General features: G+C 45.9%; 1 protein-coding gene across 1 annotated transcript in view; it reads left to right on the top strand.

Moving 5' to 3' along the window:
• EFCAB2 (EF-hand calcium binding domain 2) overlaps positions 1–12,398 on the top strand; it is a 131,190-nt gene extending 118,792 nt beyond the window's left edge. The window contains exons 4-7 of the mRNA XM_058701735.1: positions 5,767–5,846; positions 6,990–7,032; positions 7,131–7,197; positions 11,795–12,398. Coding sequence (XP_058557718.1) covers positions 5,767–5,846; positions 6,990–7,032; positions 7,131–7,197; positions 11,795–11,910 — 306 coding nt within the window. The 3' untranslated portion in view covers positions 11,911–12,398. The remainder of the gene's footprint in view (positions 1–5,766; positions 5,847–6,989; positions 7,033–7,130; positions 7,198–11,794) is intronic.
• The last annotated feature ends 404 nt before the right edge of the window (positions 12,399–12,802 follow it).

Below are 12,802 nucleotides of genomic sequence, written 5' to 3'. Positions count from 1 at the left end.
AAGGGATGGCCTGATGATTTCACTATGGGAATAAAGATTATTTCACTCTGGGGGCAGAGAACTCTGGGCTGTGGTCCCATCAAAGCACCTGACCGAATTATGGACAAGGTGGGCACTTCACCTCCCTGTGTCCGGCTTTCTGCAGGAGCAAAATACATGAAGACAATTGACTTTGGCCAAAGTGGAGTGAGAAACCGTATTTGCCTCATGCTTTGAGACTGAGATACATGGCGATGTTTATAAAAATCCCACCCCATCCATATTTACTGAGACTTCTTCATGCCGGGGAGAGGGTGCAGAGAGACTGGGGTGTCTGCAGGTGTGGTGGTAGTGGGGGGATCTTCCTACAAAGGGGTTTATTACGTCTTCATTCACAAATGCTGCCCAGGCCGCTTGCCGGTTGTGACCTCCTTTTCCGTACATTAGCCCTCCTCGTGGCTGAAACAAACCAGATTGTACCGGACTTTGCCTCATCCCTGTCGGTGGTAACATGATGTATTTGTTTGCTTTCTTTTTGTCTTTTGAAGAGGAGGGACGTGTTTGGTGGCTGGCTGTTACTCTCCCCCTGTCCTGCCAGTCAGCCCACAGAGGCACAGAGGGAGACAGCAGAGGGGGAACGCACACCCTGTCCTCTAGGCGGGGGCCGGGGCTGGGCACAAGGCACTAGGTATGCCTAGCAATGGAGTACGTTCTCACCACACACCCTGTGGCATCTACAGGTGGAAGGCAGGACCAAACTCCCGTATGAACAAGTTAGGTCTGTTTGGTGGGGCCGGGAGGGTGTGCTTGTGCTTGAGATTTCAGCACCAGACATGGATTCTTTTAGAAGATGTCATTGCACGATACAGAACCAGATGTGCGCGCCCTCTTGATAGAAAGCATCATACTCATAACAAGAGACTCACGGTTGAGGCGCCTGGGTGGCTCAGTCGGTTGGGCGTCCGAGTCTTGGTTTCGGCTCAGGTCACGATCTCCTGGTTCGTGGGTTCGAGCCCCTCATTGGGCTCTGCACTGACCTTGCAGAGCCTGCTTGGGGTTCTCTCTCTCCCCCTCTCTCTCTGACCCCCCGACTCAATAAATAAGTTAATTTAATTAAATTTTAAAAAAAGAGAGGTTCACAGTTCACAGAACACCTCATATCTCATGTAAACTTCACAGCAACTGTGTGAGATAAACCGGCCACTTGCCCTGTTACAGGTGAGGACGTGAAGGGGTGTGTTGGTCAGAATATTTTAAACTATCCTTGGTCTAACATGGTGAATATGTTGATATTTTTCCGTGAGAAAAGCAACATCTATTTTTTTAAAGAAACTTCCCAATACAAAGAGAAGTGTTTTCCCAGTATGACTTTGGTTGAATGAAGAAATGGCAATGAATTCCTAGTTTTTCCCAACATGTCTGCTCTAACATGGGAGTCCATCTTGAGTTCACTTCATTATAAGTCAGGTAATTGATTTAAATTTTTTTATGTTTATTTTTTTCTGAGACAGAGAGAGACAGAGCATGAGCAGGGGAGGGGCAGAGAGAGAGGGAGACACAGAATCCAAAGCAGGCTCCAGGCTCTGAGCTGTCAGCACAGAGCCCCAAGCAGGGCTGGAACTCAAGGACTGTGAGATCATGACCTGAGCCAAAGTCGGATGCTTCACTGCCTGAGCCACCTGGGGGCCCCATAAGTCAGTTAATTGAGTTTTCTCTTGGAGAAAGTAGGTCTGGGCTGTGTTATTTTCTCCATATCGCTCTGTAAAATCAGTTCTGAATTTCGAATACCTGCTTTGTTAATTTCCGGTTGGTAAGTATAGGAACTTAAGCTTGATAGGGATTCAAAGTCTTTGGGTTACTATGTATCATGCATACTTAGAGTGTGTGTGTGTGTGTGTGTGTGTGTGTGTGTGTGTGTGTTTGGTAGGGTTACTGTGATAGAGTACCACAAACTTAGACAACAGGAATTTATTATCTGACAGTCCTGCGGGCTAGACGTACGAAGTCAAGGCATGGGCTGGGTTGTTTCCTTCTGGTCTGTGAGGGAAGGATCTATTCCAGGCCTTTCTCTGTGGCTTGGAGATAGTGGTCTTCAGGTTCACATGGCATTCTCCCTGTGTGCATGTTTTTCTGTTTAAATTTCCCCTTTTTATAAGGACACCGGTCATTTTAACTTGATCACCTCTGTAAATACCCTCTCTCCACATAAATCACATTCTGAGGTATGGGCATTAGGACTCCAACATAGGAATTTGGGGAGGACACAACTCAACCCACAAGTCATTCTCTCTGTCTCTATATCTGTGGATATATCCTCCTTCTACACCTCCCCCCACACGTATATAATTCGATATTTGATATATTTCTATTAAATCTTTTTTTTTAATGTTTTTATTTATTTTTCAGAGACAGAGACAGACAGAGCATGAGCAGGGGAGGGGCAGAGAGAGAGGGAGACACAGAATCTAAAGCAGGCTCCGGGCTCTGAGCTGTCAGCACAGAGTCTGACGCAGGGCTTGAAACACAAACTGTCAGATCATGACCTGAGCCGAAGTTGGATGCTTAACCAAGTGAGCCACCCAAGCACCCCTATTTCTATTAAATCTTAATGGCGTTTTAGTATGTGGGTCTAAATAACCATTGAGCCATTATCGCATAACATTTCTAGAACATAGTATTTTTGTCCTATCTTACTTGTGGCCTCATAACATTAACTAGCTTGTCCTACACCAGAAATAACAGAACCACATCTTAGCCTTCCCTCTCCCCGTTCGTATTTCCAGATTCCTCCCTTCTCTTCTGGTTTCTTCTTTATGATAGAAAAATATACCATATTTTCAAAATGACTTTTAGGGGCACCTGGGGTGGCTCCGTCAGTTGAGCATCCAACTTTGGCTCAGGTCATGATCTCACGGTTCGTGAGTTCGAGCCCCATCCCCTTCTCTCTTCGCCCCTCCCCCACTCATGCTCTCTCTCTCTCTCTCTCTCTCTCTCTCTCTCTGTCTCAAAAACAAATACACAGTTAAAAAATTAAAAACAAATAAAAATGACTTATAGAAAAATGAATGGAATCCAAATAAAGCATAGAGTTTACTGAATACTGATGTATTAATATCACTTCATTAATTGTGACAATGAGCCAACTAGCATTGTGCCATGGAAATGGAAGGATTAACAATAGGGGGAAATGGGTGGGGGTATATGGGAACCGTGTACTATCTTCACAGCTTTGCTCTAAATCTAAAACTATTCTAAAATAAAAAAGTTGTTTTAAATGCTAAAAAACCTTCTCTAATACAAAATAGTTTTCAGTCCAAAACGGTTTATTAATACTATTCATTTAGAATTATCATATAATTGGGGCACCCAAGTGGCTCAGTCAGTTGAGCGTCCGACTTCGGCTCAGGTCATGATCCCCCTGTTCGTGGGTTCGAGCCCCGCGTCGGGCTCTGTGCTGGCAGCTCGGAGCCTGGAGCCCGCTTCGGCTTCTGTGTCTCCCCCTCTCTTCACCCCTCCCTTGCTTGTGCTCTGTCTCTCTCTCTCAAAAATAAATAAAACATTAAAAAAAGAATTATTATTTAATTGCATCGTTTTTATGCCACTGCTTCTGCATCTTTGTGTACAAAAGAATGGATGAGATGTGGCCTCTAGAGGACAGTGTTGGGTCATAGAAAGATTTTCACATTCTGCCCAAGTTGAAGGTGGACTTCTTTAGTTTTCTTCTTACTTTGTAACCGTAAGTCCTCTGTTTATTCATTATCCGTCTTAAAAGAAAAAAATGTACGCATCTCCTGCCGTCCTGGTTTGCTGGAGATCTGCTTTAACTTGCTGTTTCTGTGCAGTTTTGGCTCTCACAGATAGATCGGACCAGAATGATTGCAGTTTTCGCCCCAGCGTTGCGAGCCCCCAGGGGGATCATGGAAATCGTGTGGGAGCCAGGAGAGCCTTACGGGGCACATGCTATGTGTTGTGAATTCTCACGTGGTGGACAGAGTGAGCTATAGAGCGGAGCTTTGGAGAACCTACAGACCATTTGTAGATTGATGAGGATGCTCATAAAATATAGAGGAGTTTTGATCTTTCAAGGTCGAGACTGTTTGCTCTACGGTGATTTATTTGTGGGGGATGCGGAGAGAGGGAGGCAAGCCATTGATTGCCCCGGCTTCTGGAGCAAATTGGTAAAGTGATCAGCATAGAAACTCGCCATTTTAATTTAAAAATTATCCCTCCAAAGGTAGTCTCATGAGATCGACATTTGATTTTTAAGAGGCTCCCGGGTTTGGGAGTCACAGTGCTACTCAAGCACATCGGAGCCAGATGAACATTAATTTGCAAAATCTCGCCTTGTACCGAGAGGCAGCTGCTGAGACAATTGTTCGCGTATTGACGGGCTCAGAGAGTCCGGAGTATCATTGTGTCATGAGATGGGTGACGTTTTCTGTTGATAGTGGAGTCCGAGGGCTCCGCTCATACCAGGTGAGCCACTGAGCTTCTAGTATAAACATTAAAAAAGAGTTGTCATCGGGACCACAGTGTGTTCCACTTAGCGGCAACCTATAGATTTCTTATTTTTTGTTCAAAGAATGAATCTGTTAAAAGGTCCTGTGTTGAATTGGGATCTATGAGCCTTTTAATAGGACTTTTGAAAAGGAGTGGAAAATTTACAGCTCCTCGTAAATAGCCTGACATGAAAGTTAAGATCAATAGTGTTTTGTTCGGCCACACCGTTGACGTTGAACCTATGAGTGGGAGTCACTCATTCTCATTTAACAGTGCCAGGTACCCAAATTTCTCTTCCTCGGGTGTAGTGTTTTATTTAGCAGTGGTATAACAAAGTGCCATTAACCATGTGGGTATTCAGTAAATATTATGGTGATTTGATATGTACTCTGGTCCTTGAGACATGATTGGTCCCCTAATCGGGGCCCTTCTCCGGTGTTCCTCATCACAGGGGAGAGCATCACTGCATCCCGTCTCTGCGAGTTAGAGTCCTTGACTCCTCTCTTGGTTCTCATCTCTGCCCATAATAGACGCAGCTCTGCCCTATTGCTTTTACTTCTTAAATCTTTCTTGAAACCATCCACTTCTTTGTCATGGCCACCACTCTAGTCCAAGCTCTGTCGCAGCTGCTGAGCCCACGGCAGAAGCCGCCTTGCCCCCAACCAGTGTGATCATTCACACACACACACACACACACACACACATCTACGAGGCCTTCGGGGATCTCCCGTTGGTCTTAGGATGACAACCAGAGTCACTTTCATGGACGATAAGACCCAGCAAGCTCCGGTTCTGGTCTCTCCCTCTTGCTCCTCCATCTTGCTCCCGAGTACCCCCCCCTTCAGCCTCCTGGCTTCCACGGGGTCTTAGTGCATCCTGTTTCCTCTACGTGGAGTCTCGTCTCTGCTGGCTTTGTCTAAGTACCTTCTACTCACCCTTTATAAGTCCGCTCCAGTGTGATTTCCTCGTGAGTGCCTTTCCTGATCTGACCTACAACCGCCCTTTGCTCTATGCTCCAATAGACCCATTCCCCTTCACTTCGTTATGTTTATAATTAGACACTCAGCTCTGTTGTTTTTTGATTAATATGGGTCTCCACTAATGAATATAAGCTCTACGAGCAGGGACCATACCCAAGTATGCTCATTATCAAATCCCTAGCACTTGGCACAGTGCTTGGAAAAGGAGTTGCTCAGTACACTTGCTGAAGTAATACATGGCTATCGTTCTTTCTTTTCTTTTCTTTTCTTTTCTTTTTTACATGGCTATTCATTATGGAATGTTTAGGTAGAGGAAGAAGAACCCACTGGATACATTCGATTTGAAAAATTTCTTCCAGTGATGACTGAAGTACTCCTGGAAAGAAGGTAAGAAGGTACATGCAGTTGTGGAGGCAGTGATTAGAATTATCTTAATTTAAAAACACTTGGCTTTTTCACTTTGTATGTTCTTTTAAAAAAATTTTTTTTATATTTATGTTTGAGAAACAGAGACAAAGCGTGAGCGGGGAAGGGGCAGAGAGGGAAGGAGACACAGAATCTGAAGCAGGCTCCAGGCTCTGAGCAAGAGGTCAACACAGAGCCCGAGGCGGGGCTCGAACCCATGAACTGTACGATCATGACCTGAGCCGAAGTCGGATGCTCAACCGACTGAGCCACCCGGGCGCCCCTCATTTTGTATATTTTATTCAACCAACCAGTGTTTATCCTGGGATAGCTTCCTTCTGACTTTTCACTATACTTTTTTTTTAATTAAATTATTTTTTTTAAGTTTATTTATTTTGAGAGACAGAGAAAGAAAAAGGTGGGGGGGGAGGGGAGAGAGAGAGAGAGAGAGAGAGACAAGTAGGGGAGGACCAGAGAGAGAGGGAGGGAGATTGAATCCCACGCAGGCTCGGCACTGACAGCATGGAGCCCGATGCAGGCCTCGAACTCACAAACCGTGAGATCATGACCTGAGCCGAAACCAAGAGCTGGACACTTGACTCCACTTGAGTGGACACTTGAGTGGACACTTGATCCATCCAGGCACCCCAATCACTGCATTCTGAACGGCCATTTGGCATATGCTTAGAAATATCAACGATGTTTGTGCTAATCTGATAAGCAAAGTGTAATTACAGAGGCAAAAGGCTACCAAAAGCATAAACCAACAACAGATTTATCTTCTGTTTTGAATCATCACTGAGACTTAACCCTAATTACTCTTCTAAAGACCGTGTAGCGTTAGCTTACCACAGTTGGTTTACTGTAGAAAGTTTATTTCCCGAGAAGTGGATTTTCATCACGATGAAAAAGATGAATAGATAACATCACGTGATTTTGAACTAAATATTTTCTTTGGGTGTGAAGCGCTTTAAACTTTCATATCTCGAAATCCAAAACTGTTCCAGTGAGGGAAGTACTATTATCCTTGTATATGAGCAGCTTTTATTTTGTTCTATGTGATCGTTTATTGTGTAGAGACTGAGCTAAATACTGTGACATTTGTTCCCTTTACTGCATAATTAGATACAGACCAATTCCAGAGGATATCCTTCTTCGAGCGTTTGAGGTGTGTAAGCTCCAGGTTTTATATGTATTTATGTGAAAAATTCATCATATAGAATTTATTCACCAAACCAAACATACAATATCCACCTTTTCTTTTAGGTATTAGATCCATCTAAACGTGGGTTTCTTTTGAAGGAAGAACTGATCAAATATATGACTGAAGAAGGTAAGAGTGATTTATTACTTCTTTTTAAACTGTGACTTATTTAAGTGATTAATAATTTAACAACAATTATGGAAAAATTCTAGGGGATACTTTTATTATTAAAAATTTTTTAATGTTTATTTTTGAGAGAGAGAGAGAATGTGTGAGCAGGGGAGGAGCAGAGAGAGAGGGAGACCCAGAATCCGAAGCAGGCTCCAAGCTCTGAGCTGTCAGCACAGAGCCCGACGCGGGGCTTGAACCCACGAACTGCGAGATCACGACCTGAGCCAAAGTCGGATGCTCAACTGACTGAGTCATCCAGGCGCCCCTAGGAGATGCTTTTAAATCAATCATTCTGGTTCAAAGAGTTACTGACTACTCCTGTTATTTTGGTTTTGGAATGGGTTCTGTTTTGTGGGGGTAAGAGGACGAAGGGTGGGTTAAGGGGAGAGTGATAGTTGCTGTATAGGATTTTGTAACGTATAATGAAACTTCTACAAATTGAAGGCACTCTATTCACTTAAAGTATTTTCAGAATAAAAGCTATGCCCTTGGAAAACATGAACTATCAACCACTATAAATCAGTGCCTGTGACTAGATTGAAGATTTGAATTAGGTTATGGCAAAATTCCTTTTCAAAGAGCTTTTTAGTTGATGAACTTATAGATAATACAGACTCAATTGAACAGAATTCACACGGAAACTTCCAGTTCTTTATGCTGGCGGCGTTCTGTATTTGCTTTGACCTTGACCTACACATGCCCGGTTATCCATAACACTGTTTTCTTGAGGCACTCTCTCTGCTTAGGCGGATGTGTAAGTTCGTTTTCCTTGGACTTCTGTGGCCTGATGGTCAGTCTCCTGAAACCGTGACCATCTGGGTCACGTTCCTTCCCCCCATATGAGGTTAGGGTTCTGTCTCCTTTGTTCCGTTCGCTGGTTTGCGGGTTGAGTCCCGCATGATGCACAGTTGCCATCACTAGAGACAGAACCAAAAGTGCAAGTGACTGTGAGGACTGGAGACCAAGATTGTCCACCGGCACAGCTGGTTGGGCCACGCTGACCTGACCCACCACGAGGTGAGGCTACGGGCAACGAGGACAAGAATGACTTGGCTGTCACGGCTGCCACCAAGCACTCTTGTGACACTGTAACAAATATCTTCAAAAAGAATTTTTTTTAATGTTTATCTATCTTTGAGAGAGAGAGAGAGAGAGAGAGACAGAGCACGAGCGGGGGAGAGGCAGGGAGAGAGGCAGACACGGAATCTGAAGCAGGTTCCAGGCCCTGAGCCGTCAGCACAGAGCCCGACTCGGGGCTCAAACTCACAAACTGGGAGATCTGAGCCAAGGTCAGATGCTCAACAGACTGAGCCACCCAGGTGCCCTGAGAGCAAGAGTAAAGTCTTATGCGTTACAGCCTCCCCCCCCACCCCCCCGCCACAGTAAGTCTCAACAAATGTGGGTTGAATTATTAAAGGAATGAGCAGGGGCGCCTGGGTGGCTCAGTGGGTTAAGCAACTGACTTGGGCTCGGGTCATGATCTCACGGTTGGTGAGTTCGAGCCCTGCGTCGGGCTCTGTGCGGACGGCTTGGAGCCTGGAGCCCGCTTCGGATTCTGTGTCTCCCCCTCTCTACCCCTCCCCTGCTCATGCTCTGTGTCTGTCTCTCCATAATAAATAAACATTTAAAAAAAAATAAATGAATGAGCAGATGAAAGAAGGATTCGTGAAGGGGCCCAATGGAGAGAGATAGGTACTGACAACATAGTGTGAACAGAGGTGGGGAGGCGGAAGTGAGCGTGATATCTCCGTATCACAGAGACTGTGAGGGGAGAGCGCCTGGGGGCCTTGCTGGCCAACAGCAGGAGACAACCCTGGGTAGATCTGTGGGCTAGCCTGTTGAGGCCTGGGCTCAGGGCTCGGGACTCACCCTGTGGGCACCACAGGAGCATCGAGGGGTGTTGATGTCCTTACGGGGACATCAGCTGGTTGGGCCACGCTGACCTGACCCACCACGAGGTGAGGCTACGGGCAACGAGGACACCCCTGTCCTTACGGGGCAGGAGGGATTGTTGGAAGGCCAGTCTGGTGCTGGCGGTTTGTTGGACGAGTAAGAGACCGGTCAGGAGGCTACTGCGGCTTTGGGAAGGTGCCCTAGCGAGGTTAGTCTGGAGCCAGCAGGCGGAATGGAAAGGAGAGATGGGTACAGGGGGCCCCTCGGGTGGCTCAGTCAGTTAAGAGTCCGACTTCCGCTCAGGTCATGATCTCACGGTTCTTGAGTTCGAGCCCCGCGTTGGGTTCTGTGCTGTCATCACAGAGCCCGCTTCGGATCTTGTGTGTCGTCTCTCTGCTCCTCCCCCACTCACGGGCACTCTCTCTCTCTCTCTCAAAAATAAATAAACTGAAAAAAAGAGAGAGAGGTACAGTAGGCCTGCTTACAGCAGGATCCGTGGGTCTCGATGAGTAACAGCACGTAGGGAACAAAGGTGGGAGCTGAGGCAGGAGTAACAGGGCCTTGACTCGGATGATGGGTGTCACGGGAATGCTGTTGACTGACACCGAGATATCAGAAGCAGACTGCCTCGGACACAGAGATAAGGGGATGTTTCACAACATCCACAGACTATTAGGTTGGGAAGATGCATTCTGGCTGCCCGGGATGTCATATGAAACACATGATAAGCCACAGCGAACCAAATTCCTGAAAGACGTCCAGGCATGTGATGGTGTCAGACAGTATTTAGCAGCAGGGAAGGTCTCCAAAACTTTGTTTCAACAAATACATGTTGCCACCTGTGTGCCAGAATGTTCTAAGTGTTAGTTAGATAATAACATGTTGAGTCCTCATAACAACTGCATTAGATGGCTGCCGTGATTATCTTCTCCGTTTCGCAGGGAGGAAAACTGAGACACAGAGAGCTTAAGTGATTCGCCCAGGATCTTAAAGTTAATGAGACAGCTAAGCATTTGAACCCAGGTAGTCTGCCTCCCAAGATTGTGCTTTAAAAAAAAAATGTTTATTTATTCATTGAGAGACAGAGAGAGAGAGAGAGAGAGAGAGAATCCCAAGCAGGCTGCACGCTGTCAGCATAGAGCCTGATGCAGGGCATGATCTCACATGAGATCATGACCTGAACTGAAATCAAGAGTCAGACGCTTAACCAACTGAGCCACCCAGGCGCCCCCACAAGATTGTGCTTTTAATCATTAAGCTATTCCGTTCCTATCCTTAATCAAACACTGTGTACCTCCTTCCTTGCCCACGGAAGCGGTGTGACTGCCTTCTGGATTGTACTGTGAACAGCGTCGTGTTCTGAGCGGTCGAGTGTAGCCCTCGAGGTCATGGACCTTGAGCTGGACTACGGCATCCAGATCCCAGCTCTGCCACTCATTGGCCGGGGCGGTGGCCTCGCGTCTCTGTGTGCCGGTTCCTCTTCTGTAAGTGGGGCAGCCATCCTTTCGTCTTGTGAGGCGCTTGGGAGGTTAACTTCGTGCGTCTCAACACGTGGTTGTTACCAGTGCTCTGTGCAGGACCTCCACGGTGCCCATCGGAGTTCATTGGCAGTGGAGTTTCCATTTAATCAGGTGTAAGAAAGATGTTAGGCTGTATAAGCGTTCTGTCTTTTCTCAGGATGTAAGTACGGTTTCGAGAACTCGACGCATTGCCCTCGTTTGATAGTCTGTTATCATTGTCCTCACGATCCCCACTTGAGTGATTTCTGTGGTTTTAGCTGAATTCCGACCTGGAAAACATCGTGTGTCGTGGCAGGTGAAAAACTCGGAAGATAAGTGATCCACAGGCCTTAGTAACTCACCGGCTCAGAGAAGTGTCTTTTGGGGGGAAAGTGGCGATTTGGATGTTTCTGTATTTTTGCTTAATATCAGGACAAAGTTCTTTCTTAAGTAGTTGGCAACCTTTCCGGCGTTCCTCCTGAGTTTGCTTCTCATCTTGGTGGCATCAGGGTCCAAGATGACCCTCAGCTGTTACCTGGATCCAGCAAAATCCACAGATTTTCTGTGCAACTTTTGGTTTCATATGACAGCAACGCTGGGCCAGACTATAACAGAGAGGACCGTTTTGACCCAGAGGATGAGTGGCATCTGTCTGTGGGTTCAGCTGGCATCACGAAGCTGGCCGAGCTGGTCAGGGAGTATTCAGAGACTTCACGTCTCTGTCAGCAGCTCTTCAGCAACTTTGCATCGCAACCGTTTAATCCCTTCGTCACAGCCTTGCTCAATATAATGATTAGACTCCCTAGAAAAGTGAGCCTTCGGGTGAAGGCAATTCCAATAGTTTTAATTTAAATAAATAAGCAACCTTATTCAGGGGGGTCTTAATGTTCTCCTGCTGTTCTGGCTGGAGTGATCGATGTTATAGGTCGCTTGAGCTATGATGTCTGCAAGGCAGACTAAGTCCCAAGTCAGCCAGGGGTACAACTGCCTGCTCTTTGAGTGTCTGGACGGTCGTGATGTGCTGGCTCCGGGGCCCCAGGGAGAGGAACCAGCGACACGGCGGGGACCTGGGGGGCTCCGTGGCAATTAAGCTCGTCGGCGGAAAGAGAAAGCAAAAGATCAGAGGATCGTAAATGATGAATTTCCCTTCTTGTCCTTCCCAGGTGAGCCTTTCTCTCAGGAGGAAATGGAAGAAATGTTGTCTGCTGCAATTGATCCAGAATCGAATTCAGTTCATTACAAGGACTATATAGCAATGATGGTGATAGATGAAAGTTAAGTGCCTTGAAGACTTAATTTCTAACTGAGAGGCTGATTTTAAAAATGGCTTGTCCTTGTGAATTTCGCGTTTTATCTTGTAATTCCTGTATACGCTAATTAATGCCCAGTAACAACTATTTCAAGACACTTTGTTCTTTAAAGATGATCATTACGCTGTAAAACACAGATTTATTTGGTGTGGTCTAGCCTTATGGAATGGCAAATTGCTAATTATTTTAAAGCTTGTTCTTAAAACGTTTTAACATTATCCGTGGATTGTTGTTAATTTCCTGCAATAAAACTCAGGTGACCTTCAAATTAATTAAGCTGAAAAAATGAAGAATGACCAGAATGACCCCAGGTTTGGCATAGAAGGATCTTGGAATGGGGCAGAATGAGCACAAACTGAAAATGAGTAGTAGCATGGGGAAAGCCACAAACGACTAATGCTTCGGCATCTGAACGTGGAAGGGGCGTGATTGAAATAAATATTGATAATTAATTGCTTATGAGTGTCGATTATAAGTCTCATTTGAGATGATATTAACCCAGCTAAAGGAGTTGAGGTAATTGAATGTAGAGAGGAGAAAACTGAATGGAGGGGCGCCTGGGTGGCTCAGTCGGTTAAACGTCCCACTTCGGCTCAGGTCATGATTTTGAGGCTCGCAGGTTCAAGCCCCGTGTCGGGCTCTGTGCGGACAGCTCGAAGCCTGGAGCCTGCTTCGGATTCTGTGTCTCCCTCGCTTTCTGCCCCTCCCCACTCTCACTCTGTCTCTCTCTCTCCTCCTCCCCTGCTCATGCTTTCTCTGTCTCTCAAAAATGGATAAATGTTAAAAAAAAATTAAAAAAACAAGACTGAATGGAAATTGATAATGCAAGGAAGTGGCAATTCTCTTCTGTCTTTAGAGTTC

The sequence above is a fragment of the Neofelis nebulosa genome, chromosome 15, assembly GCF_028018385.1.
Source record: "Neofelis nebulosa isolate mNeoNeb1 chromosome 15, mNeoNeb1.pri, whole genome shotgun sequence".
Lineage (NCBI taxonomy): Eukaryota > Metazoa > Chordata > Mammalia > Carnivora > Felidae > Neofelis > Neofelis nebulosa.
This window is presented reverse-complemented; position numbering and strand designations above follow the sequence as displayed.